The sequence below is a fragment of the Prosopis cineraria genome, unplaced genomic scaffold, assembly GCF_029017545.1.
Source record: "Prosopis cineraria cultivar Desert tree isolate PC_DT_omini unplaced genomic scaffold, ASM2901754v1 PC1, whole genome shotgun sequence".
In the NCBI taxonomy this organism is placed as follows: domain Eukaryota; kingdom Viridiplantae; phylum Streptophyta; class Magnoliopsida; order Fabales; family Fabaceae; genus Prosopis; species Prosopis cineraria.
The window spans coordinates 48,581,974-48,609,515 of record NW_026555332.1 but is presented as its reverse complement, the minus strand read 5'-3'; the positions used below and the strand labels follow the sequence as shown (position 1 = coordinate 48,609,515).

At 30.7% G+C, this 27,542-nt stretch overlaps 4 protein-coding genes and 1 non-coding gene across 7 annotated transcripts; 2 read left to right on the top strand and 3 right to left on the bottom strand.

Moving 5' to 3' along the window:
* The first annotated feature begins 2,490 nt into the window (after nucleotides 1-2,490).
* On the top strand, nucleotides 2,491-3,477 carry LOC129302177 (probable F-box protein At2g36090). Its single transcript, XM_054940862.1, has one exon. The coding sequence runs from the start codon at nucleotides 2,491-2,493 to the stop codon at nucleotides 3,475-3,477; it is 987 nt and encodes a 328-aa protein (XP_054796837.1).
* A 6,662-nt stretch (nucleotides 3,478-10,139) lies between these two features.
* Nucleotides 10,140-10,211, top strand: TRNAK-UUU (transfer RNA lysine (anticodon UUU)). Its single transcript has one exon. It is a non-coding gene; the product is annotated as a tRNA-Lys (tRNA).
* A 2,823-nt stretch (nucleotides 10,212-13,034) lies between these two features.
* Nucleotides 13,035-15,944, bottom strand: LOC129307886 (small RNA-binding protein 11, chloroplastic-like). 3 transcript variants are annotated; one of them, XM_054948830.1, is made up of 5 exons: nucleotides 15,802-15,944; nucleotides 14,822-15,135; nucleotides 13,885-13,953; nucleotides 13,686-13,792; nucleotides 13,035-13,601 (listed from the first exon to the last, which is right to left on the bottom strand). In XM_054948830.1, the coding sequence occupies exons 1-5, from the start codon at nucleotides 15,942-15,944 to the stop codon at nucleotides 13,491-13,493; spliced, it is 744 nt and encodes a 247-aa protein (XP_054804805.1). In that variant the 3' UTR covers nucleotides 13,035-13,490. The 3 variants fall into 3 exon arrangements, with proteins under 3 accessions (XP_054804805.1, XP_054804812.1, XP_054804819.1); XM_054948837.1 differs by having other exon boundaries at nucleotides 13,035-13,598; nucleotides 15,802-15,833; XM_054948844.1 differs by having other exon boundaries at nucleotides 13,035-13,598; nucleotides 14,870-15,135; nucleotides 15,802-15,833.
* A 145-nt stretch (nucleotides 15,945-16,089) lies between these two features.
* LOC129307876 (mRNA-decapping enzyme-like protein) lies at nucleotides 16,090-23,498 on the bottom strand. The gene is made up of 8 exons (XM_054948818.1): nucleotides 23,096-23,498; nucleotides 22,755-22,795; nucleotides 22,602-22,651; nucleotides 20,880-21,021; nucleotides 20,627-20,683; nucleotides 18,534-18,651; nucleotides 16,808-17,248; nucleotides 16,090-16,415 (listed from the first exon to the last, which is right to left on the bottom strand). The coding sequence occupies exons 1-8, from the start codon at nucleotides 23,252-23,254 to the stop codon at nucleotides 16,362-16,364; spliced, it is 1,062 nt and encodes a 353-aa protein (XP_054804793.1). The 5' UTR covers nucleotides 23,255-23,498; the 3' UTR covers nucleotides 16,090-16,361.
* Nucleotides 23,499-25,523: 2,025 nt separating this feature from the next.
* On the bottom strand, nucleotides 25,524-26,586 carry LOC129295863 (casparian strip membrane protein 1-like). The gene is made up of 3 exons (XM_054934452.1): nucleotides 26,244-26,586; nucleotides 26,022-26,145; nucleotides 25,524-25,913 (listed from the first exon to the last, which is right to left on the bottom strand). The coding sequence occupies exons 1-3, from the start codon at nucleotides 26,492-26,494 to the stop codon at nucleotides 25,698-25,700; spliced, it is 591 nt and encodes a 196-aa protein (XP_054790427.1). The 5' UTR covers nucleotides 26,495-26,586; the 3' UTR covers nucleotides 25,524-25,697.
* Nucleotides 26,587-27,542: the final 956 nt, after the last annotated feature.

Sequence of the window (27,542 nt, the reverse complement as noted above, 5' to 3'; positions counted from 1 at the left end):
TAGTCAGTGTTTATCTAAAATATATGATACTTTGTAAAAAAAAAATCAATATCATTAAATTAATTTTTTTACAAAAACTCTTATTAATCATATTGTGATAGATATTGCGTTAGAATAAAAAATAAGATAAAAAAATTAATATATGTTTTGATTATAATTGGATGGTAAATTTAAAAAGGAACGACAAACTTTAATTATTAATGATACAAATTATTTGTAACTAGTTTTTAATAATAAAATTATTAAAAAGTATAAAATATTTAGAGTAGCAGGAGGAATTATGAGGCCAGGCGGAAAAAAAAAAAGAACATATTAAAGGTAATCGAAAATTTCATGCCAGGTTTGCCCTCACTCGGTTGGTTCTTGCTTGTAATCGGTTCGATGGGAAGTGAAAGTATCGAGTCAAAGTTACCAAAATATCCTGCGCAACAAGCATAATGCCAGTCTATCAATCACATTACGTTTCGACCACTGGTAGATTATACATCCAAAAACATTAAAACTGTTAAAAAAGATAAAATATAACTAAGGTATGATTTTTTAATTAGAGGTTGAATCGATTATAATTAAGTCCAAAATTAGGATACATTTAAAAAAAAATAAAACTTTCATCAAAGAGCCTAAGCCTGTCAAACCCTAAGATCCATTGGCTTTTGGTTTTTGGGTTAAGTTTAATTTCCTAAATTTCCGATAATTAATTAGGGACATTTCACGGCTGGGACAGGAGTTAAATGAAAAATAAAGACTGATGAATGGCTGAGAGTGACTTCAAATTAATTGGCAAAATTTCAATGTTAGATTAAGATCGGTAATTTCATTGATTAAAGTTAACAACAAGGATAAAGCTTCCTCCCCCGTTCTTATATATAAATCATTTTTTAAATGAAATTAACATATTTTTATAAAAAAAATAATAGAAAAATCTTCCTAAAATATGTAAACGACAATAAAGTCAAGCGTAATGTCATAATTTTTTTAAAATTCTTAAAGATCTGTATAACATTAATAATTTTTTATGAATTGATTAAAATACGTCCAGTTTAAAATAAAAGAGTACAACAGCTCTAGTCCAAAAAAAGTAAACATTAATGACTATTTTAATTTAAATATTGATTATTTTTTTTATAATAATGATTAGAATAAAACAAGCAATTATAATTTTTCCTATACGAATTTCTTCAGTAAAGCAAAAATTTACATTAGGAAGTTGTAATTTATTTGTTGCATTTTAGTCATTGCTAGAATAAAGGTAGTCGCCACTTAAATCAAAATAGTAATAGATATTTATAATACTTTTACTTCAGTGAAACAAACTGCCAAAAGAAAAATAATCATTGCTTAAGCCAAAACAATCATTGACATTTACCTCATTTGAGCTTCGTTGAACAAAAAATTTATATAGAAAAAATTGTAATTGATTGTTCCGTTTTAGCCATTTTTAGAAAAAAAATAGTTATTATTTAAATTAAAATAGTCATAACTATTTACAATGCTTGGACTTTAATGAATCAAAAATTTGCATAAAAAAATTGTAATTATTTGTTTCGTTCCAATCATTGCAAGAAAAAAAAAATCAATCATTATTTAGACTAAAATAGCTACTAATATTTACTCTGTTGAAGTCAAAGTTATTGCTTTTCTTATTTTAAATTGGTGGTATTTTAATTATTTTATAGAAAAATTATTAGTGTCAAAAAATTTCCCAAGGACTTGAAAAATATGACATTTTGCAAGATTTTATTGTTGTTTTGATATTTTAGAGGATTTTTTTTGTCAGTTTCCCATTTTCAAATCATTTTGGAAAAAAAAAAAGGGGTTGTTAAGTAATTTAATTTAGTTCTATCTTTTTATTATTTTTTATTAATGGGATAAAAGATTATAGATGAGATAGAAAGTAATTTTAAAAATAATACATTTAACAAAGATACATTAAATATATCTATCCTTGACTGATAATATTAATAATTTAATTACCTTTGTTTAATGTCAGTAAGCAGTTAAAAGTAATTTATTAACAATCAGGTATTCTAACAACAAAGACATCTCCCTATTTTAAAAGAGGTTATAGGTTTAAATCTAGCATTACATAGGTGTGTGTGTGTGTTTTTTTTTTTTCACATGAAAAGAGTTAGGTTAAAAGTAAAATTTTAAAAAAATTAGAAAGGGCTTGTAAAAATAATATTAAATCTTATTTTGGATGAAAGAAAAAAAAACAGAAAAGATAAAAACTAAAAGTGGAACTTTTTTAAAAAAATATTTTTAGGAGTTTTTGCTCCGCAAAGTTCTTTCAACATATTTCATTCCTCGTCAAAACTATGGTTAAAGGTCAATCCTGTAATTGATGAGAAAATGAAGGGCATCTGAGACCGGCTGTTGATCACTCACATTCGTCATCATCATTATCGCATCGCGGGTATATAAGAGCCCACGACTCCCAAATCCTCACAAACACTAGCCCACGACTAACTTAAGCAAGGAATCTCCTAGTACATGGCTTCCAGTTCCGGCACCACCATCTCCGCCGTCCCGGACGACATCATCCGAACTCACATCCTCACACGCCTGCACGGTCCTGCTCTCGCCTCCGTCGCCACCACATCTTCCCAGTTCTACGCCCTCTCTACCGACGAACACCTATGGGCCAGTGTTTGCCAATCCACGTGGCCTTCCACAAGGTCTCCCCTCATTACCAGCATCATCTCAACCTTCCCCCACGCTTCCCGCTCTTTCTTTTCCGACTCTTCCACCACCACGTCTCACTGCACTCCTCTAAATGTGAACGCTAATCCAGACCGCACGCCCCAGCTGATCTCCGCCGTCGATCTTTACTACGGCCAACAAATTGTTTTCTCCAGGGTTCTAGAAACCGAGACGGTGTCCGGTTGGTTCAGGTGCTCGCCATTCCGGCTGGACCTGCTGGACCCCAAGGACGTGGTTCAGACTTCCGTCCAATACCCAGAAGGCGAGAACTCGTGCGGGGAGCTGAGGCTGAGCTGGATAGTGATCGACCGAGAGGGACGGCGCGCCGTGAACGTTTCGAGCCAGAAGCCGGTATCGGTGAAGCGGCACTGGCTGAGCGGTGAGTTTCAGGTTCGGTTCGCGTCGGTTCTCGTGGGAGATAAAGGATCGGCGTCGGAGCTGGCCCTGTGCCAGCTGGTGGTGACGTGCGGGGGTGCTGAGGGAGGGGAGATGCAGGTGAGGGAGGTGAGCATGGAGATGGAGGACATGGAGGGAAGGCACTTGAACGGGAGGGAGAGTTTGGGGATTATACAGAGGGCAATGGAGGGTAAAAGGGGAAAGAAGAATGTCGGGGTGGAGGCGGAGGAAGAAGCGAGGAAGCGATACAAGGAGTTCGTGGGGAAGAAGAAGGAGAGAATAGAGAAAAAGGTGAGGGCAGAGGGGAGATTGGACATGTTGTGCGTGGGTCTGGTGGCTGTGTCGTTTGCCGCCTTCTTTTCCATGTTTGTATTGTGGTGAATGAATCATTTCGGATTCTAACTCACCAGGAGACACATCACTCGTCTAATTCGCAGCCCTTTGCGCTTTCCTTGCCTTAGTCGGAAGGAAACGAAACGGCTATAATTGCAGTGTATTTCAGAATATGCATGCATATACAGAGTTACAAGGCATCCGAGCTTTAACCAATTATTCCATATTTCTTTACCTGCTGCTGCTCTGATGCTTATTTGTATTATTAGTGGTGCATTTGCTTAAATAGTTAAAAACTCAAATCCTGTACCAACTCCAGAAACAGATTATTAAATATAATTAAATAAGAACCCGAACAACCGTTGCTGCCGATAGGTCAACATCCATCTATGTATGTTAATGGGAAATAAATGATCGAAGCTTTTGAGAGTTGGGATGGATCCTGGATCCATCACGCATTTATCTTTGCCAGACTGCATTCCAAGGTGTCAAACTCGCCAATTTAGATAAATTAATGACACAAATTTAAATTTGGGTCTTAAATTCATAAGAGTTTATCCTTTTTAATAAATATATATTAAAAATATATAATTAAGTAATTAAAATAAAAAATATAATCATAATTTAATTTAAATATATTTCAAATATTAATTATTAAAATTAAATCCATCTATCATACAAAACATAAAAATTTAGGACAAAAAAGGCAACTCATTTTTGATACTTTTTGTTCCCTCTCCCTCTTTTTTTTTTTTTACCAATTTTAGCTTTTGTTTTTTAAGTTTTTTTTTTCTTTTTGAACCAAGTCCTATCATTTTATAAATTGAGTTCTATATAACATATATTTAACTCATTCAACTCAATAAAAAATCAATGAGTTTAATAAGTTTAGTTAAATTTATATTTAATTTGAATTATAAATTAGTTAATATAATTTTGTAAATTAAAAATGTAAAAACTGTAAATTTAAAAATCAACTCATAAGTTTAACTAAGTTTATGTTTAATTTGAATTTATAAATGAGTCGACATAATTATATGAGTTAGAAATGTAAAAATATTAAATTCAAATAATCAACTTGAGAGTTTAGAGTGTTTGCCTTAGAGTTGGTATATATATATATATATATATATATATATATTTTGATGAAAAGAAGGGGAAAGTTGTCCGTCCCCAAGAAGAAGATTAAAAACAAAAAAAAAAAAGGAAGAGAAGGAGGAGGAAAGTAACCGAAACAAAAAAATGTCGATGCGACTGATCATTTATTTTTTGGGCTAAATTACATATAATATCTCTAAATTTTAAATCATATATAAATAATTTTTTAACATTTAAAATTTAATAACAAAATCTCTTTGAACTTAAAATTTATACAAATAATCCTTAGCTATTAATTATAGTACCTCTTAAAACTTTATTTTTGTATACATTTAAACCCTCAAACTTTAATTGATATATGGATAACTCTTTAAACTTTAAGTCATGTATAGATAATTAATATATAAAATTAATCATATAGAATCGTTTACATATGTATAAGAGTTAATGGGAGGTTTATTGTAAAGTTTTAAAAATTAAGAAAATTATGTATGCATTGTTTAAAATTTAGAGAAATAATACAGAATTTAGCCTTTTAAAAAAAATTATAGATACGGGTTATTAAAGAATAGAAGAGCCATCCATGCCTTGATAAAACGTTGCAATCCACTTCAAGCTTCATATACATACACAAGCCAATTATAATTAATCAGCATACTAAAATTTAGAGAAATTTTAAGGTAAGTTGAGTGCGTTATGTTATTTATAATCTATATCATAAAAGCATAACATTTAGAGAGCATTAAATATAAATTGATTCTAACATTAATGATAATAAAGAGAGAGAAAACAAGAATTTAAATATACATTATATCATATAATATTTTACTTAGACAACTTGGAGCATTATAATTGGACAGACCATAGATGACGTGTTGCCTCACTTGATTTATCTAAGAATTTCTCATAAAATTTAAGTATATATGATATAAGTTAACAAGTTCACTAGATTAGAAAAAGGTGATAAAACAACTCTTAGTCCCTTACATTTGGAAGTTTTATCAATTTGGTCCCTCAACTTAAATTTCTATCATTTCAATCCTTAATATTTGTTTTAGTCATCAAGTTATTCCTTTGAGTTTTGCTAGACAAAATAACCCTTAAAAAATTGATGTGGAAATTAGATTTATAGTGTAGAATGTACACATAGATTAAATAAAACACACTAGTTAAATTTATTAAGTCCTGATTACTTATGTGTTATTTACTTTTTTATTTTATGACTCATAATTTAACATTATAGTTTTTTTGGATTAATATGTAATTTGGACCCTACACCATAGGTTTAAGAGCAATTTAAATCTTAAACTTAAAAAAATATTTTAAATCCTAGACAATTAAACTTAGGATAATTTTAATTTTCAACAAACATTCGTCAAATTCATTTAAAAAAAATTACACTTTAAGCCTTAATTTGATAGAAATTTATTGAAATTTAATGATAGGGTAAAATTGCCCCAACATTAATTGTTTAAGATTCAGAATGTACCTTTTTAAAATCTGAAGGTTTAAATCACCCTAGACCTATAATTTAAGATTCAAATTGCATATTAACCTTTTTATGTTTTTAAAAAATATACTCTAATCAATAATAATCCAATAGTAATAAAAAAAGTACATTTTGTATATTATATCAATTTTTAAAAAGATTTTTAAGGAGTGTGTAAGTTTCTTGATTTGAATTAATTGATGAAGGTTAAAATTTATAAAACAAAATTAAATGCTTTTATAATAAATAAAGAGATAAAGAAAAAAAATGTATGAAGGGGAATTTATTTTAAATTTTTCCCTAACAAATAATGATGATGTTTTTTTACTAATATTATTATGAGATTCCATTACATTGAAGAACAAACAAGAAAAAATATGAAAGTGTGTTTATAGCAAAAGATTATGTTACACTCTTATTGCTGTCACTAATAATCTATCAAAACCCCACCCAACAAGAACAAAAATAGGCAACTCGACATTCTCTCATTTATACTCACTATAATCTCTACAAAAAAACTACTTTACTCATTATCATGATTTACAACCTTATTTTATATAGTTTCATCATCATCATCATCATTCATCTTTTTTATTTCTTTTTCTCATATCCTGATAAATTTGTAATATTAACATGGGTTAATATACAATTTGAATCATAAACTATAGGTTTAGGAGTAATTTGAACCCTAAACTTTAAAAAAGGTGCATTCTAAATCCTAAATAATTAAAGTTGGGACAATTTTGCCCCTACCGTTAACTTTCAACAAACATTCATCAAATTGAGGTTTAAAGTGCAATTTTCTCGAATGAATTTGATAGACATTTGTTGAAAATTAATAATAGGGATGAAATTGCCTATAACTTTAATTATTTAGGGTTTATGATGCATCTTTTTAAAGTTTAAGGTTTAAATCACCTTTAAACCTATAGTTTAGAGTTAAAATTGTATATTAATTCTTTTTTATTAAGGCATATTATATGTTGCTGATTGTCGTGTCGTGCAAAAGATAGGCAGTAGAGTAGGGAAGGAACGATAAAGTAAGAACTAAAGAACAATTTTTTATGCATCTATGGACATGTAATGCCAATACATTCCAAATTTTTAGGATTGGATTTAGGAGGAGAAGAGTTACCTACTCGATGAGGATGGAGATTGGAGTTGAAAGGAAGGAGCAATGATGACGGAGAAGCAAATCTACAAACCAGTACCCTAGCAGACTTCGCTTGAAAGTTTAATCTAGATGGTTTTTCATTTTTTAATTATCCAAGTCAACCCACTTGCCCCACATGTTATTAATCTAAATTAAACAGTTTCCCATGTATTGCACGGGTTGTAATTAAGGAATTTAAAATAAGTATCATTGGTATTATTGATATTGATGCATATGACATGATTAAATTTTTAGAAGTTTCTCTATTCAATTATTTGTTCGATTGGATACTTTATTTATAACATCTTGTTTTTATTTCTCGAGCTTATAGTGAAAAAATTATCTAGAAAATATTTGTTCTTATAGTGCTTAGAGAACATTGGCAAAAAAAAAAAAAAAATCTTTAGCATTCTCAATAACCTCATTTTCGATTGCATAAAAAATTAGACACCAGCTCATGAATTACAACATAAATTGTATTTTCATAAATATGGATATAAGAAAGAATCAAAAGGAATCCCTTTTTTTAATTGTATCATATTTTTTTGTTATTATTATTCTTTTTTTATGTGCAAAATAAAAGGGTAATAAAAAAAATACCTCTACTACTCAAGTTTTGTCTGTTTAAAGTGCTTAAGTAGTTGCCGCGTTATCTTGCTGGCTCGAAATATATGGTAAAACATCTACGATTTGAAGGGCCAATATCATGAGATAAGAATTGACAATCCAAATTAAACTTAAACTTTTTTTTTATTTTGTTTTTCTTTTTTTGTAGATAATGTGTATGAATGATAATTGATTGATATTAAGTATAGTGAATCAAAAAAATATATGAAAAATAAGAAAATAAATTAAATCTCATTGATAAAGAAAATTGAAAATGCGTAAGAAAGTACAGTGAATGCAAAAGGATAGTGGGATGGAGTTAATGCTAATAATAAAAGAAATTTGAAAATGAAACTGCTATTGAATCAATACTCCTATGAAAATAAACTGAAAATACATGAAAAATAGAAAAATAAATTAAATCTCATTGATAAAAAAAATTAAAAAGGCATGATAAAGCACAACAAATGAAGAAGGATCGATGAATGAAATTAATGCTAACAATTAAAGAAATTTGAAAATATGACTACTCAATGCTTTCGTGAAAGTAGACTAAAAATATATCAAAAATAAGAAAATAAATTAAATCTCATTAATGAATTAAGAGCAATTTTTATATTAATATTAGCCTACAATCTATTAACTAATGAGAGTCAATTTTTTTTTTAAATGAAAATGCTCTTGAATCAATGTTCTCGTGAAAGTAAATTGAAAATATATGAAAAAATAAATTAAACCTCATTAATAAATTAAGAAAAATTTTTATATTAACATTAGTCCAATCAATGAGAGTTATTTTTTTATTTTACTAATCAGATTGAAGCTACAATTTGTGTGCATATATTGAATTGAATTGATGGCTGTTACATCATTATTCTGTTAACCATGTCAACATAGTTTAATAATATTAATTCTTCTTATAAAATTAAGGACTACTTAGATAAATTCATAAAATATTAAAGATTAAAATGATAAAATTTAAAGTTGAAGGACGTAAGGATAAAACTCCAAATATAAAGGATTAAAAGTTGCATTATTTCTGAAAAAAATTAAGTAATAAGGTTACTTAGCTTATAAAAAATATGTGCAGATTTTTCTAAAATATCTCTCATTTTAATAATTTATATTAAGGTATTATCAACATAGCTTATACTTTTTTGATCCTTTTTATAAGTTATTTTTACCAATTTCATAAATACCAATGTAAAAAAAATATAAAGAATAAAAGTGTACAGAATTTTAAATACATTTTTATATAACAAATTTAAAAAATAATTTTATATTACTTTCTCTCTCATAGAGAATAATTTTAATTTTTTTAAATATTATTTAAAAAGTTATACCATAATTTATAAATAAAATTAAATAAATATTTTAAAATATACTTTGTAAATGAGACAGAACAGAGAACATCATACAAGGATTTCACTTCATGGATAATCAGTCTGAGAGACAAAGGAGAGATTGACGTCTCTCATTTATGACAGAGACAACCGCTCTAAATAATAATTGAAACAGAGAAGGTAGTGAATCAATGATCAACTTAACATTATTAACTTCAAAAATTTTTAATTTTATATGTTAAATATTCTCTTTATTTAAAAATATAAAATATTTTTTTAAAAATTAAATATTAAAAAATATAAAATATTTTAAATTTTTTAAGGTATAATTATTATATTTTTTTAAAATGCTTCTATTGAATATATTATTTTACATTTTTTTAGAGTAAAACACTTTATTAAATATAGTAAATATAAAAAGATATGATTAAATTAAAAATGAGTAATTATTCTATTGCAGTGTGAGATTTAATTAAAAATATTTTATATTTTTTAAAGAAGGGAGTCTAACAATTGAAGAAATATCTTTTAAAATATTAATTTTCAAAATTAAATTTATAAGATGGGTTTATTATATATATATATATATATATATATTTGCCTTTGTTGGTAATCGAGTATCGTTTTACTAGCGTATTAAAGTTAAAAGGTGAAAGGCTGTCTTCTCTTCAATTTGTTAAAAATGTTATTAAAATTAAAAATATTTTAAAAAATTATAGTTTTATCATGCACAATTGCACATTGTCGCACTATTTTTTTCGTGCTTATAATGTATAGATGTACTGAGAATATAGCTTAGAAACATGATTTTTTTTTAAAAAAATAAAAGTAAAAAAGTATGACCAGTTCAAACAATTCTTAATCCATCATTTTCCTATGAATTCAGTTGATTCTAAATTGATTTTTGCCTTCATCCCATATCAAACTGGACACCAGGCCGATTTTCGGTTCTACTGGGATAATCAATTCATAGCGTGGTAAAGTTATAAGTTTAAAATTGGACACCAAAGCAAATGCGCTTGCCGTCTTAGCTCAGTGGTAGAGCGCGTGGCTTTTAACCACGTGGTCGTGGGTTCGATCCCCACAGTCGGCGATTTGAAATATGTTTTCAAAAAATTTTCTAGACCGCGCTGGACGACATTCTCTGTAAAACTTTGCTGTGCCTCATCTTGTATTGCGTATTTGATACCAACAAAGCGTGCTTGATGACGACGTCTATAATTTTGGCATGCGCTATCTCGCTCGCTGCTGATTCAGACCATCAAAATTATTGGAAATTAGGAGAAAATGGAAATACAAGCTGTCAGGTAATTAAATAAATATGTATGTTATATATATATATATATATATATATATATGTATGCATAAAAGTAGAATCACAAATAGCGTTTGCGGCTTGACATGAATGCAACTTCAGGAATGCTGCAATTTTAGGCTGTTCACGTTAGTACTTTCTTAAAAACAAACAACAACAAGCCTTTATCCCATTAAGTGGGGTTGGCTACATGGATTGTAAGATGCAACTGTACTCTATTTTAAAAACAATAATATCATTATTTTAAAATTGTTAGAAATAACTCCCCCTTATCCCTAAATATTCTATCCCATGATCTAATCATTATCATTTCTCAACTAATTCATAATTTTGAATTTCAAATTTAAAAATCTTAAAAGATTTCCAACACCATGACTTTCCTCTCATAAACAATTTTTTTGTAACTTCTCCACCTTGTGTTGCTTTAAGTAACTGTCATGGAACACTCCATTGAGTCTCGACTCTAAAACGTCGGTCAATTGTGTTTTTCTTTTTTTCTTTTTAAATTCAAACTCTCAATTTCTTTCGCGTCCATATCGAACCAATCATAGACCTATCGCCTCATTGCTCTTCTTCAATAGAGATTTGTGTCTCAAATGAGTTTTTAATAATTTCTTCATTGAAGTTGGGCTACACTAGCACTGTGGCTCCATCAAGTTGTTTCCTGTTGTAGTAAAGCGACTTCATAGTCCAATAGCCACTAACTACAAAGCTGGGCTTCTTCCATTTCCCTTTCCAGCATTGCGTCATCGTCGGATTGTTGCAGGTTTGTTCTTCTCGTTGATCAACCATCTTATTCATTCCAATTTTTCACATCTTCATGCATATGGATTGATCTTGGTAAATTGTTTGGCACAGATAAATGTTTTATTGAAAATTACAAACAAGAGGGTAGATGGATGTCATGATTTGGCGTCTCTATTCCATGTAGCTTAATTATAATTATAGTTACAAGTTAGTATATGATTCTATGTCTTCTCTAAAAGTTTTTATATATATATATGTGTGTGTGTGTGTGTGTGAGATGACACCATTTAGTCTTATCCATGTCAGGCCCCTTTTGAATTTTTAGGTTATGGGTTTTGGTGATACAATTGAATTTTCTTTGTTAACAATGAAGGACTGTTGTGTTTTTGAGGTGCCCATTGATGATAGTAATTTGTCACGACAGAAACTAATGTTTTGATTTTTTGTTCATCTTATTTTTTTTTCTAGATATAACATAGATATATTGTCAATTTCATGTTCATCTTATTTTCAATACAAGCATGCATGTTTGTTCTTATACATTGTGAATACAGTAATATTTAATTTATAAACCTGCATTCATATTCTTGGAAGAATCATCTGGATAAATGAGTGCTAGGACTAGGTGGAGAAATGCTGCAATTACACAATGGATAGCAAACAAATTCAATGGTTGTTGGGCTGTATAGAACTTTAGGAGTAGTCAAATGAGATTTCACCATACATTTGTGAAGTATTATTTTGATCTACTGAAAAGATTAGATTCTTTTTGTAGTTTTTTTTTTCTATCAGATTAATTTTTGGCATCATTTTCAAACTTAATTTGAAGGTTTCCTTAAATTTAATTGATCTTATCTATATCATAGACGTCATTATTTATTTAAACTACCATTTATATTTTATATCAACCACACCTAATATATTGCACTGGCCACATACTAGTTCTGAAGAATGTAAAATTCATACAGCATAATGCTCTAAACTCTTTAGCCGAAAAAAAATTAAAAAAAATATAGAATCTTTCCCCCCAATCCTCAACAAATTTAATCAGATAATTATGGTTGATGCAAATAATTCTTGCCTGGATGGACTTCATTTACATCTCTATTTTAAAGTCTGATTAAGGTTGCACGAAACAAAAAAGTCCAATTAATGATGAATTACATATAATCTAATTAAATTACAACTACAATATAATTTTGGTAGACATATTAAGGGTATTTTTGTTTTTGTTTATTTTATGAAAAAAATTATTTTATGAATTTTTATGATATTTGTTTAAATTTTTTAAAATAATTATTTTTTTAAAGTAAATTTTTGATTATTTCAAGAAACTATTTAAAACATCTTTTAAAAATAATTTAATGCAATAAATGAAAAAGAATGTGTTAAAAATTTAAGATACACGAACATATCACAAAACAGTAAAATAATTAAATAATAAATTATATTTATAAAATAGAAATCAAGGAAGATAATATAAAATTTAAAAATAACTAATTAATAATTAAATTTTTATTATTGTAACAAATATAAAATAATGTTTGCTTTTTATAAAAACTTTATAAAATAAAGCTCTTTTTATAAAATTTATAAACTATCTAAAAATCATTTTATAATCTTAATCGCTATCCTAAATTATAAAAAAAAAAATCCATAATAATTAAAAATAACATGTAAAATTTCTACAATTACATGCTAATATCTTTTTTAAAAAGTGCATTTCTCTTCACTCTAAAATAACGCATAAATTCTAAATGCTAATAATTTTGCTAACAACTCAAGCCGTATATTTATATACTTCACTTATTTTTGTTGCCAGCTTGTGCAAATTTCTATGTTATAAGGTGAATATTTCATCAGCAAAACAATTATAACATCTACATCTCCAATACATTTATAGAAAGCCGCCGCACTGTCTCCATGTCATAAACAACCAACTTGCCATTCAAGGCTTTATGCGGTACTTGTTCCGCAATCTACTTATACTAGCAAACATTTGGAAACACGTCCAGAAACATAGAGGCCTTTCTTGCACTTTTGGCTATTGCTATAAAACCCTAACCGACAAGGGTTTTTTTTTTGTTTTTTTTTTGGCAACACCCTAACCTACAAGTTTAAAACCAGTATTCTAAAACAAAGTCCTCCTACAATAATTTTGTGGGCCTGAGTGAGATGAGCAAGAACAGTGCTTCCGACAGTTGTGTGCTTCAAGAGATTTCAAATCTCAGTTTTCCTATCCGCTGAGTTCGCAATATTTGATCAGTAAAGTACTCGAGCTTCCAGGACATTCATATTCACATAAACAAGTTAACTGTGTGCTGTTGGTTCAGGAGGTCCCCTGGCAATTGGCATTCCATCACCAATATTGCGTTTGGGTTTTGCATAATCCACAAAGATAACACGACCGTTTAGTGCCTGCTAAGATAGACATCCAGCAGTTCTCGCGTCTAAGTTATAACCTGATATTAACAAAGCATAAATAGATACACATATTGTCATTACCTTCCCGTTCATCCCTGTTATGGCATTCTCAGCCTCATCCTCTGAGGCAAAGGTGACAAACCCAAACCCTTTCGATCTGTCTGATACCCTGTCCATCACAATTTTTGCTGGGAAAGTAAAATTGTCAAAGGCCAGCAAATCATAAAAGGCTGACACAGAGGATAGCTAAATGTAAGCGCAATAATCAGCTTGAAGCTACCTTCAACAACTTGCCCGAAGTCAGAAAATGCTTCTGACAATCCCTTCTCTGTTGTGAGAAACGACAGTCCTGCATACAGTGAAGACGAAGCTCCGACATCAAATAACCTTTCACAAGGTTAATAGAATATTCTGCATTCAACTTAGAAGCCAACATAGTAATCAAAGGCAACGGTTGTCATCAGCAGAAGACAACGATCTCAGAGTTAACAGGATTTCAACCATATGGTCCTCCCAAGAGGCAATTAAATGTAGCCCCTAAAGTTGGTTAATCCATGAGGTTAACAATGCTACAAGGCCAAAAAGGAACCAAGTGAACCAGGGAGAAGATGAGTAACATTTTCCGGTAGCCTAGGACACATTAACTCGATTGAATTTGAAATCAATTTCACCTCAGTTTAAAGACACAGATTTTTTCTACCTAAAGCCACAAGCTCATTCTCAAACAATTATAAATGGAAGCTTCGATAATCTATGTAAAACATAAAACTAACGCGCTACCCCTACAGCCATTTCAAGATTCCATATTTCCATGATTTATCCTTCAAAAAATACAAAAACTAGGCATAAAAGAAAGAAAGTCGAAACAGAAATAACCTTTTTATTTTTTCTTGTTACCTGCTCATTTTATTTTAGCTTAATTTAACTCAGACAGAGAGAAATACATGCGACATTGGTAAAGTAATCTCAACTAGTTCGTGTTGACGGGAAACACATAAAATATCGAATAAGCACTCTGAAACAACCCCACTAAAATTCATATCGAACGGAAAATGTCTGTGTATTATCAATAAACACAAATGATTGATCCGGATAGATGACGATGACAATCAGCCTTTCATTTGTCAGTGAATAACTGTAGAGGGTTTATAATTGGACGATTGAAAGATAGGAAAGAAATTAGCAGCAGCAAAGAAAACAGATACCGGTATCCTCACCGAAGAGAATGGAGGAGGCGAGATACAGAGAGGAGAGAAAGAGCAAACCTCCAACAAACAGTTTGTAAGCAATTCCTCTGCGAAAACTGAGGAGAGCAGGAGAAACAAGTGACAATCGACGCAAAGCAGAACTGGTGCCAAGGAATCTTGTGATTGCTGCCATCGCAAGTCGCAAGGAAACGGCAGTGCTCGACTGCTCGTAGGCAGGGTGTGGAGACTGGAAACGGGAAAGTGGAAAAGAGGATTCAGAAGCGATCCAAGAATAAATTTTTACTCGGGCTTCGTTGACACCTGCAAGCCCAGCGAGGTGCGGGCTGGGCTCCGTTTGCTTCATCACTATTGAAGTGAAAATCTTTATATCCTAACAAAAGAATAAAACAGAAAATCTATATTGTATAAATTCAATTTTTTCTGTCTATTTATTATTCCTTCCATTACAAATATAAAATATTTTTTAGATAAAATGTTTTAAAATATAAAATATTTTAAATAGTCCAAAATAAAATTGATGAAATTTTTGCAAAAATATTCTTAATTAGGAAATAATTAATAAGGAATTTTTAATTATGATTTCCTATAAAATAAAATTAAATAAACATAAATATGAAAATAATGTATAATTTTAAAGACAATTAATTAATTAATTAAATGATATAATTTAATTAAAAATATCTTATAATATTAAATAGAGAGAATATATGCCTGCTACTGAATTGCAATCTGTGTTCGCATACTTGCAAACTAGGCTTGCCACTTCCCTTTGCGACAATGAAAAACATTTATGCAATTAAATATTATTCAACTAAATATATTTCACCCGTGCAATATAAAGAATAAAATATAATTTTAAACATCTTTTCTTAAGAAAACTAAACGATACAATAGATTAAAGCCACATTGTTTATATTTTATGAATAATTTTCTTACAACTTTATATTTTATTTTAATAGTTCTTTTGGCAATCCATTCAATTTTTTTACCAACTAATCCTTGCCATCATTGCGCCCATCCCCAAAGAAAATCTTAAGCCATTCTTCAAGACAGGTAGTTGAGCTGCATGGACAAAGCCAAGCGTGACACTCCAAAAACAAAAGCATATTATATAATGCTCTGATATTTGCATGTATCATGATTTCCATGCAAATAAAAACTAGCTTACTCTTCTGCAGAAGAGATCATTTACATATCAATGTAATAATCAGCAGATGATTTATAGAGAGATTTATTTGCTAAGAGGCTGGGCTGTATAAAGATAGACTCAGTCAAAATGGCAGAGGACCGGGGGGAACACTCAATCAATTGAACTCTTGCGTCTGTACCAAAAATACGAAAAACTAAAACATACCAAGGCAAAACTGACGCAAATCAAAACAATTATTGACACCATCCACCCATTACGGGTCTGCATTGGTAGTGATCAAAGCTTAGGATAGACGGAAACCTGTATGGAGAAACAACCAAGAGATGTGTTCCTGCCTAAAGAGTATAACTACTATATACAGAACCAGGTTCACATGCAACTACAACTTGAAACTAATCGTCAATGGTGCGGCTTTAGCAATGTCTGAAACACCAAGTCAATGAATTGATCATCCTGGCAAAGGAAATTCCGTTAGAAGGGAACCTACGTAATAAATCTTATGGCAGCGGCTGAAAATAAAATGATAGTAAGCCTCCAACTGGACCAAAACAAGGCACATACATTCATTTCATTATTTTTCTGTTAAACCAACATAAAAACATATAATTGAATTTTGGAATTTCCATTCGTTTAAATTGTTTTGCCAATGAAATTCTGTATCAAAAACTAATCTTAAAAGGGTAAATTAAAATTTATCCCCTCAAGCTTGACAAAATCAGCTTGTCCTCTTATGGTTTCTTTTGTTACCATTCAACAGAAAAATCAGTTAAGTTATTGAAATATCTAATGAAAAAAAATGAGAAATTTAGCAAATTAAAACAAAGATGATAAAATCACAAAATTACCTGAACAAGTGATGAAAGTGCATCACGCACTCTCTCTCTTCTGATGATAGGCTTGTTGGAAGCGGAGGTACAAGTTGGGTTCAGAGATGGAGGTGGACTTGGTGGTGGAAATGGTTGAAGCAACGGTGTGCCATGTTGGCGTGGCTGTGGTTGATTCAGGAAATTAAGAAAAGCTGCAGAAGGTGCAGATGGAGAGAGGGTGGGTGCAACAAGTGTAGAAGGCTTCAAAAGACTAGCGTTCTGACTACCCCTGTTGCTTGTATCAGAAGAGTTGCGTAGGAAGGCTGGTAGCAATGAAGCTGAATGAGAACCGGATGGTACATTCATAATGGGGGAAGCAGAAAACACACCACTGGGAGCAACAGAAGCAACAATTCCAGAATGGTAAGGCTGTCTTAAACTATCCACATTTGAAGGGTAGTTACCAGCGACCTTATCTGTCTGCAAAAATTAAATCCATTGGTTTCTGAGGCCAAAAACACTGGACCCAGTTAAACTATATAACATGAGCGCATAGAGCTGGCATAATAGTTTTACATGCTCTAGAACTTCCAGATGCAAGCAGATGACAGTGCAAGAAAATCTGTATCCAAGTAATTATTTAATCACCAATTACCAAATTAATCCATATCAAAAGTTTATATATTACTCACAACTGATATTGCATCAATAGGAAATATATGGTCAAAAACTATGTAACAAATACATTACCACTTTCCTCAAGCCCATGCTAGCTGCAGTAATTTAAAAATTTCCAGGTAGAGTAGAATAGCATTACATTTGAACAACCTTTTCCCCCGGTTTCTCCAGCTTTAATACAAGGTACCATCTTCCAGAGTGCAATTGTAAACTGATAAAACTTTCAAATCATTTTCTAGACATACGCACTAAATTTTCCTGAAGCAAAGAATCTCAGATATTTAATCATCGCAAAGGATAATGTCTACTTCACCACTATATAAAATAATGAAAGACACCAAAGACATGCCCATGCAAAACAAGAGAAGGGTGAGGGAGAAATAGAGACAAAGGAGGGTGGAAAAGGAAGAATTTGAAGGAGATAGTGAAGGCAAAATTTTCAACTTTATTCAAAGTGAGGAAACCTAGGGCTATTCATGAAGTCCTAACTACAATTAATTAAAACAATAATAATGTGAACTAACCTAAATATGATAATCTAAATCCTAATACAAAATAAGTAAAAAAATCCTAACATGTAAAAATAAAGATAATTGTTAAAAATAAAATAAAATTGTAAAATTTTCCACTCCTAGGATAAGTCTTCCCCTCTCCATCACATACAGTGTGCTTCAAACGAACACTTGGCTGGTGAATGCAATGAAGAATGTCAATCACAGAATAACTCATTAGTTGAATCGTTATCACAATATCATGGAATGGATTATGTTTATGAAATACAAATAAACCTTATATGTCTGAATGAGGACTGATATTCTATCACAAATTGTACTTCCTTTTTCAGGGTTTAAGTATCACAGTATTGCACTTCAAATATCTAGTTGTTCTGTTGCAAGAGCAAATCTTTCTTAGACACAATTGTTTGGTACGCCAAAAAGAAAGTCAACATCCAAGGTACTACAATAAAATCATACCAGGTGGTCTATAAGGTTTATGAAAGGAAAGAACACTTAAAATCATCATTGAAGAAGAATCCATCCAAGGGCAGAGAAAATTAGTATGCTGTATGTGCAACTAGATTACATACATTGAGACAGTCTACAAAGGCAGCATCTTCAAATGAACCAATTGCAGAAGGGGTGGCTGAAGACTTCTTCAGATTCTTTTCTGTTACAATAGCTACTGGTTCAAGCTCCTCAAATTCACTACGCCATGTACCAAAACATGATGCGTTAGCCGCACATGATACCGCTGTCATTACTTGTGAATGCAAACAGTTTAAAATTTAATGCGGTAAAACATTGGCTAAATTACTGGTAGTCTTTACAGTATGAAATTTCTCTCAAGACTACAAGGATTTAGTTACAAACTTTTCAGCAATAAGAAGTTTAGAACCAACTAGAAAACTGAGTGAAACTTTAGGGGACAATAGAATAATACTACAACAACAACAAGTCTTATCTCATCAGGTGAGGTCGGCTACATGAATTGTATGACACCATTGTACTCTATCATTTATCAAGTTTTTAAGAATGTTGTTAATTAAGATATATTGATTAACAACTTTTATAAGTGTGCTCTTTGGTTTTCTTCTACCCCTCTTAACAGGACTCAAAATTATTCATTTCACTCTCCTCACTGCTGCCTCTTGCAATCTTCTTTGTACATGTTCAAACCATCTCAAATGATTTTCTACAATTTTTCTCTCAATAGATGCTGCACCCACCTTTTTTCATATGTGCTCATTTCAAATTTTATCTTTACATGTATGCTAGTACATCCATTTCAACATTCTCATCTCTGCTACTCTAACTCTAACCTCTTGCTGTTCTATTAAAGCACAAAATTCACTACCATATAACATAGCAATTTAATAAAACTTTTCTTCAAGTTTATTAGGCATTTTACAATCACAAATAACTCCTTTAATCTTTCAACAATTAAACCACACAACTTATATCCTAGGTGCAATATCTCCATCAATTTCCTTATCACGTTACATAATAGCTCCCAAATATCTACATTATTTCATTTGAAGTATAATTTAATCTCTCAATTTTACTTCTAAATTACTACTGACTTACCATTTATCAAAATTACAGTGCAAATATTCTGTCTTACTCCCACTCAGGCAAAAACCTTTTGACTCCAAGGACTTCCTCCATAATTCAAATTTGCAATTAATCTCTTTTCTCATATCCATAATAAGAACTATATCAATTCCAAAAAGCATCTATTTAGGAATTTTCTCTTGAATATGCTTAGTCAAAACATCTAGGACCAAGTCAAATAAATAAGGATTCAAAGATGATCCTTAATATAATCCAATCCTTATAGGAAAGTCATTTGTTTCATCGCCAGACATTCTTATACTAATTGCTGCCCTCTCATACATATCCTGTATTGCTTTAATATAGGCCAACCTGAACTCCTTTCTTTTCCAAGGTTTTTCAAAGTACTTCCCTTGGTCCCTTCTTTTCAAGGCTTTCCAGAGTACTTCTCTCAGTATATGGTCATAAGATTTTTTCAAATCAATACAAACCATATTTAAATCTTTCCTTTGTATTGATACTTTTCCATTAATCCTCTTAGTGGATAAATTGCTTGTGTAATCGCCCTACCTAACATGAAGCCAAACTGATTTTCAAAAATACCAGTCTCCAATCTCAATCCATGCTCAATCACTATTTCCCACAGTTTCATTATATGACTCATAAGTTTAATATTTCTATAGCTAGCACAATTTTAAATATCCCCTTTATTTTTGTAAATAGGAACTCCGCCTATGTTTATAGCTGATCTCATGTTTGGGTAAAGGAGGAAGATTATGTTAAACTCTCAATAGCCAATGTAAAACTTAGTTAAACCACACATGGATAGAGAACAACAGAATAATTTCACCTAAAATATAATGAATTTGAATTTCAAATGTTCATTCACTATTTTTGGTTCAAAGATGAAGGGGACATACATGGTGTGCAAATACGCTTGACATGCACTAAGGAATATCTTGATTTTTTAATATTTTTAAAAATAATTGTAAACAAAAATAATTTTAAAATAACAAAAAGTATAGGAGGCTAAATAGTTTCTCATTCTCCTCCATATATTTGAATTTCTCTTATACAGTAATAGATTAAAGACTTCATTGGATTTCATAAACCTTTCAAAAATACTTACCTTTTGCTATAAGGCAATTTTGTCTTTGGAGCTGCCTTTGAGTATGCATCAAGTATCCTGTTAATGTTAAACAATTGTATAAACCATTAAGCATACTGCAACTATGGTACATTAATAAGAAAAGAAAAGCAAGTTGGCTGTCCAAGTTGGATATGATGAATTAGTCCATGAGCATCTATTATTAACTAAAAGTTTGAGCAGAATATGCAAGGAAAAAACAACATCAAAGATTTGACTGAGAACAATATGTTACCCATTAAAGAGATTCGCAACTTCTTCACTTTCATCTGAATTGTAAAACCATATACCATTAACTTCTTGGGCAGCATTCCTATATAATAAGTATGGCTTTTTCAGTTCATACTCAAAATCCAATAGATTTTCCACTAGGTTATCTGTCAGAACAAAATTTAGATAGAAAAAGTGATTCAGTAGAAACAGATTAAAAAGATATAAGATTAAATGTATGCAGATCAGAGTAGCCTCTACTTCTCCACAATTAATAAGTAAGAAAATTGTTGATGAGACAATGGTAAAATAGCTAAAAGGGGCATAATATACAGCAACTATAAACTTCAAACAAAAGTAACCATAAAAGCTTATTCCAATCTAGAATCCAATATGGCAGGTTGGTATTCAGAATTGGTACCAGAAATTATTTCTCAAGGGTATATTTTTAAACAAGTCAATGTGTGTCCTTGTCATTATCTGGCATTTAAAATGAAAATAACACATATAAGTTGCAGAACAATCAAATGGAATATTTTCATCATGCTTGACAGAATTGCACAGCGAATAGAAGTAGAAGGTTATAGTGTTCCCATGTCAACAATGCAAGGTGATTCATGGTTAATGACAGTCATTTGATGCCAGGTACCCAAAAGGAGGAAATAAACAATCACTGGTGATGATGTTAATTAGCATAGGACGATGATGCCTGTAAGTAGGATCAAAAACAAATCAAACTATTTTTGAACTACTTGGATTTGGCTTGTAAAAAGAACAAGCTTGTGTATAAAGCAAATGTGCTTTAAATATTAAATGAACAAGTCCATCTTCATAATTTTGGATGCTTGGATCAATATGTCAGTGCACGGCTTATTCATTACATCTCTAAAATCTATACGTAATATAAAAACTGTCACATAAGCCACTCATTTTTCAAACTCCATGCATCACACAAGATCTATACATTAGCCAGAGATAATTAGAATAGATGTGAATCATTGAATAATTACAATACATCTTTTAACTTTTTCATACAATTACATAGTTAATGAAAACGTCACAAAGTGCTTCAATTATAATTTAATTTGCATATACAATATGTATTGTATTTGGGATATCATTCACACGCTACAGGAGCTTGGCCTGAGGTTGGGTAAAAGGTTTGATGATTGCCCTGCATACAAGATGGCTTGTGCTTTGCAAGCAAGTACTCTCTCTCTCTCTCTCTCTCTCTACACAAAACAATCTTATGGTGAAAGGAAGAAACTGCTCACTCAATTTCATGGCAGGTACTGGTCACTAAAAATAATTCATCTTCCAATCAACCACTATCAAGGATAAGTCTAATTTGATAGCTCCTATGTAACAAGAGGCAGCAAAAAAAAAGAGAGAAAGGGAGAGGGAGAGGGGGGGGGGAGAGAAGCAAGGATATAGAGAAATTAAATTTCGCCATGTTCACTGCAAAAAATGTCTTTGTCAAAGGCTTCTGGAAATTAATTACTAGAAAGCGTGACTAAGCTTAATGCTACAACTCTCCAGTTCCACGTTAATAATAACTGCTCCCACACTACTCAGCAATTAGAAAATAAAACACGTAAGCTTAATGAAATTAAGAAACAAATGTGATGATACCACGAACATCAGTAATAAATGAGACTAGTTGTCCTAATAAATAAACATATCAAGCCCAAAATCACTATAAATAAAATTAGCTTTAATACAGATATAATCAAATAAAATAGTGAACCTGCATTGCGGCGGTTCATCACTATGAATTGAAACTGAGGTTCTGCGTTCCTGAACAAAAGATAGCAAAAACCAAGATGATCCACGCCTACGTGAATTCAATCGACAGCATTCACAAAATAAATAAAGACAGGTAAGAGACAGTGTTTATCACCTCTTCACGACAAAGAGAGATCCTTCAACATCCTTACGACTCTATAACCATCCACAATTTCAAACATTAGATAAAAGTTTGATGTGAAGGCTTCAAAATACTATTGGATCCCGGAGGAAAAACGAGAGAGGGCAGAAACAAAATGAAGAATTTGGAATACTGAAAAACCTCTAATCGCGCAGGTTGAACAATTTTTACCATTTAAAAAAAAAAACTAGAACAAGTTTTATGCGTGTGTTACACGAGCCAAACTAAACGGTGGAAGAGTGAGACAGTGAACTAAAATAATAAGAATTTCCATGGCGCCAAAGGGAAAAGCTGAATTAAAATGAAGAACGAACCCATTGATTGCTTTCAATGTTGAAGGAGTAGAAGGAAACATGAGAGGCAGTAAACAAAATCTCTTCGATGCATGGATCTCTCCTCTGGAGAACAGTGAGATTGAGCATCTTCGTGCTCTGCTGATCAAGATTCGGCGTCAATTTCTTGGTTTGAGACATTTTCGTTCGACGATGAAAACCCTAAACCTTGCCACTGCTAAAGGTGATTCAGCAACGAAAGCAGTAGAAGTGAAGGAAGACGAAGCGGAGACTTGGACTGAGGAGAAGAAAGAAACCCAACAGTCTTAATAGCAAATGGAGTCGCTCTCGCTTACATATTTTCGGTCTCCCCCTACTGATCTAAAACGCAACTGCTGAGAACCCAAAATGTAGAAGTGAAGACCGGCACGATCATTATTTCTAAAAGCTAAAAAAGTGGGTGCCCAAAGTCTAAGGTGATCGACCATTTTATGGTCATTAATTCAAATTATTTATATTAATTTATATTGTTTAAGAGAAATAAAAGAGAAAAGAGTGAACAGTGGAAGTAAAATTTTATTAATTTTTTAAATATGTTTATTAGCTATAATTTTTAATTTCTTTATCAGTTATTTTAGCTGTATATTTTTATTCCTAGTACAATAAAAGAAGTTTTTTTTTAATTATTAGAATATAAATAATAATTTATTCTATTTTCACACAATTTATTTTAAAACATATGAAAAATATGACTAACATTTTATTTTAAAAATTGTAAAGTATTTCTAACCAAATCTCATCCCTTAATAAGTAGTCAATTGCCTTTAAGTTAATACTATCTTTTTTATATTTATTCTTATTTAATAGGCATTTTTTAAAATGAATATAAAATTATTTATTTATTATGAGCACTTTTAAAAAAACACATTGATTACATTTTAAAATACTAAAAAGGCATTATAGTTTTAATATTCAATTCCTAAAATACTATCTTACACTTTTAAATAAAAAATGAACAATTTAAAGCTTAAAAGGCTAAAACATAAAATATAATTTTAATTTTAAGTTATGTTATTAAAAGTTAATTTTTTAATTAATTTAATCTATAAAAAATAATTGCGTCGGACGCAGATTACAAAGAAAAGGGATTTGTATTTTATCTTATATTAACAAGGGGGAAAGATAATTTTAAATAATATAATAATAATAATAATAATTTTTATCATTTCAATAATACAATACAAATACAAATTACTTTTATAACTCTTTTAAAATGATTAAAAGTGTCTTGTAAATGAGCAAAGAGTAAGGATTAGGAGAGTATATCTTTGCTATAACCAATATATGTATATATAATTTTATTTACATCACCAAGAAAGGATTATGAAATTTTGATATATATTTTTTTGCCAGCTAAATATAAATCTACTTTCAAAATTTTCATGTAGGCATGCCTCACATTTTTAAGTTTTTTTGGTAATATTTTCCTGATATTTTTTAGTTTGATACAATGTTGTCTTGCTGTCAATGTTTGACTATATTGACTATTAAATTTTAATTTAGAAGAATGTCAACTAAGTTCTAGGGGATTTGTTAATTATAAGTTCCAATTAATTTTAGAATATTAATAAAATTTTAAAGGTTAAAATATACATTTAATCCTTTAACTTTATGTAGTGTTTTATTTTAATTCCTTAACATTAACACATTACTTTTATTCTAAGAAATTTTTACACTGAGTTTTTAAATATTAACAAAATATTTTTAAATGTTAATATATTAAGTTTAATTTTTGTCAAAATATCAATAATTGACATGAAAAAAAATTATTTAAAACTAAAGGTATTAAGGTTAATTGAAAGACTAAAAAGAAACTTTATAAAATTAAAAAATTAAATTAAAATTTTATATAAAATTAGAGAATTAAAAGTATACTTTACTCAATCCTAAATTGGAAACAAGTGAATTTTAATGTGGTAATAATATTAATAATAAAAATTTGTTATGGAATAATAATTGATAAAAATTCACGTTTTGATTTAATTAATAAGAACCACAAATGTACAAAGTTCTCCCCTTTTCCGAAATCACGGTGTAGGTAAAATAGTCTAGTCTGATTTAAATTTTCTTTGTAAATTTAGTAATAGCTATGCGTTACCATGTCCATAATTAAAGTACAGGTGGGAAATAATTTGGCCGCATACACAGATGAAGGGACATTGATTTGTAATTCCTGACTAAATATTTCACCCTGCCTTTTTTTTTTTGGGACAAACCAAATGGCCTCTCTGAGTTTCATCGATATGTGAACGGCATAGCAAGTGTTGCGTTTTAAATTTTAATAGTATGGATTCGAAAGGTGTCATCCTGTTGTTTTTGGGGGCCGAAACAAGAACGTGTTTAACTTTGCCGATACGAAATAGTGCATGCGTCGAAGTAATATGAAGAGAGTGAGAGAGAAACAGGCAGAGACTCGAAAATCAAGGTCGCCAAACATCGACCCTTCGGAAAACGACGTAATATTTAATTTGGACATCGACCAATTTGATCCACAGATTGACCAGAGACTCACAGAAACCTGACACAAATATATATACTACTCTACAACTCAAGCCCCGAGCCATATATAATCTCATGGCCATAGCTAGTGTTTTTGGAGGGCCAGAGCAGACATGATAACCAAGACCACAAAGAAAACCACGGCAACGAACGACGCCACAACCGCTCCACTGGTCGCCTGGCAAAAATCAGTGAACTGGTTGCATATGGCAAGCCAATTGGAGTCCTCATTCCCATTGTGTGCTAAGTATACTATGGCAGCTGATGCAGCCCCGCTAGCAGCTGACAGCGTCAGAAACACCTGCATATAACTCGCAATTCATAATATCCACGTATCATCCCTACATGGCTGGATATATATCACAAGTAAATCTTGAATATTGATTAGAAAGAGACAGAGATTAATTACGGTGTCAAGGATGATAAGAAGAAGCCTTGCTCCCACAGCATGGGGACGAATGATGGTCACTATGGAGAAAGGTAGAGAGAGAACTAGGTAGCCTCCCGCGATTGCCATTGCAATGACGAAAAACCTGCATGTATATATCATTATAGCAGCATTGGATTAATCAAGTAGTGTGAAATACCAAAAAGGAAAGCATGGATCAATCTGGGGATGATGATCTTGTACTGGAAAGTAGGGAAGTCGTCGTAGCCGGCTTCAAACTGGAAGAACTGAGTGAAGAAAGGAAGTGTCTGATCAGCAGTTGCCATGGCGGCCGCGGCACCCAGAGCAGAAGCTATGGCGCCCAACCTCAGAATGAAGTCCATTATGGCTATCCCTTTCTTCCATCCTGCTCCCTCACGTGGGGCTACAGACATGGCTGCCTTTGCTTTGCCTGCCACGTGGCTTTTCTCTGAGATTTCGATGGTGGTCGACATTTTCTTGGCTTAATTTGAACTACGAGAGCAGATAGAACGAAGGTGATCTCCTACAACAGTATGTATAGAGATTGATGCTTGGGATGAACATGGCTTCGTGGCTGGATCTTATATAGAGAGAGCATCGTCTGCAGGCAAGTCCTGCAAGGGGATATATTTAGTTGGAGGCTGAGAGAGGAGTTGTCAAACCGTTTCCACTATGACCATGAAGTCACCCCGTTTTTGGCATAGCAAGTAGAGAGCTCTTATGATGGAAATATTTTTCAAAGTCAAACACAATTGTATTAATTATGTACTTACTTCTACTTAATCAACTATATTTCGGACAGTTTTCTTTTTCAATTTTTGTTGGACAAAAGTTTTCTTTTTCAATTTACTGTATCTCACTGCCCTTTCATTTTAAGTTAAAGTATATTTTTAATTTTTTAACTTTATATAATGTTTTAATTTAGTTTTTAAATTTTATAAAATATTATTTTAGTCCTTTAAACCTAATATTGTTAATTTTAAATAATTATTTTTATATCAATTATTATTATTTTAAAAAAATTAAACTTAATATATCAATATTTGAGAATGTTTTATCAATATTTAAAAGTTTAATATAAAAATTGTTAAGATAAGGACACTTTATAAAATTAAAGGATTAAAATAAAATATTGTGTAAAGTTAAGTAATTAAATGTATAATTTAGCCTAAATTATAATATGTTTTTAAATAAAATTTTATATATTAATAAATTTCATTAAATACACTTAATTTTATTTTTTTAAAATAAAAATATAAACTTATAAAAATAACATTTTTAATATATTGATAATAGAAGGACGCAAATTAAATAGAGAAGGAGAGTAATGTTAACTTAAGTCTATTTAATAAAACTTTAATCTTTTTAAAATGTTTTATATTTTAAAACATTAAATCCAATATTTTTAAAATCGATTGGATGCTGAATTGAAAAGGTTTGTAGTGTATGGTTTGCATAGTTCAACCAATGATCAAACTGGTAACGTGATAATTAAATTAAAAAAATTATATATGCTTATAA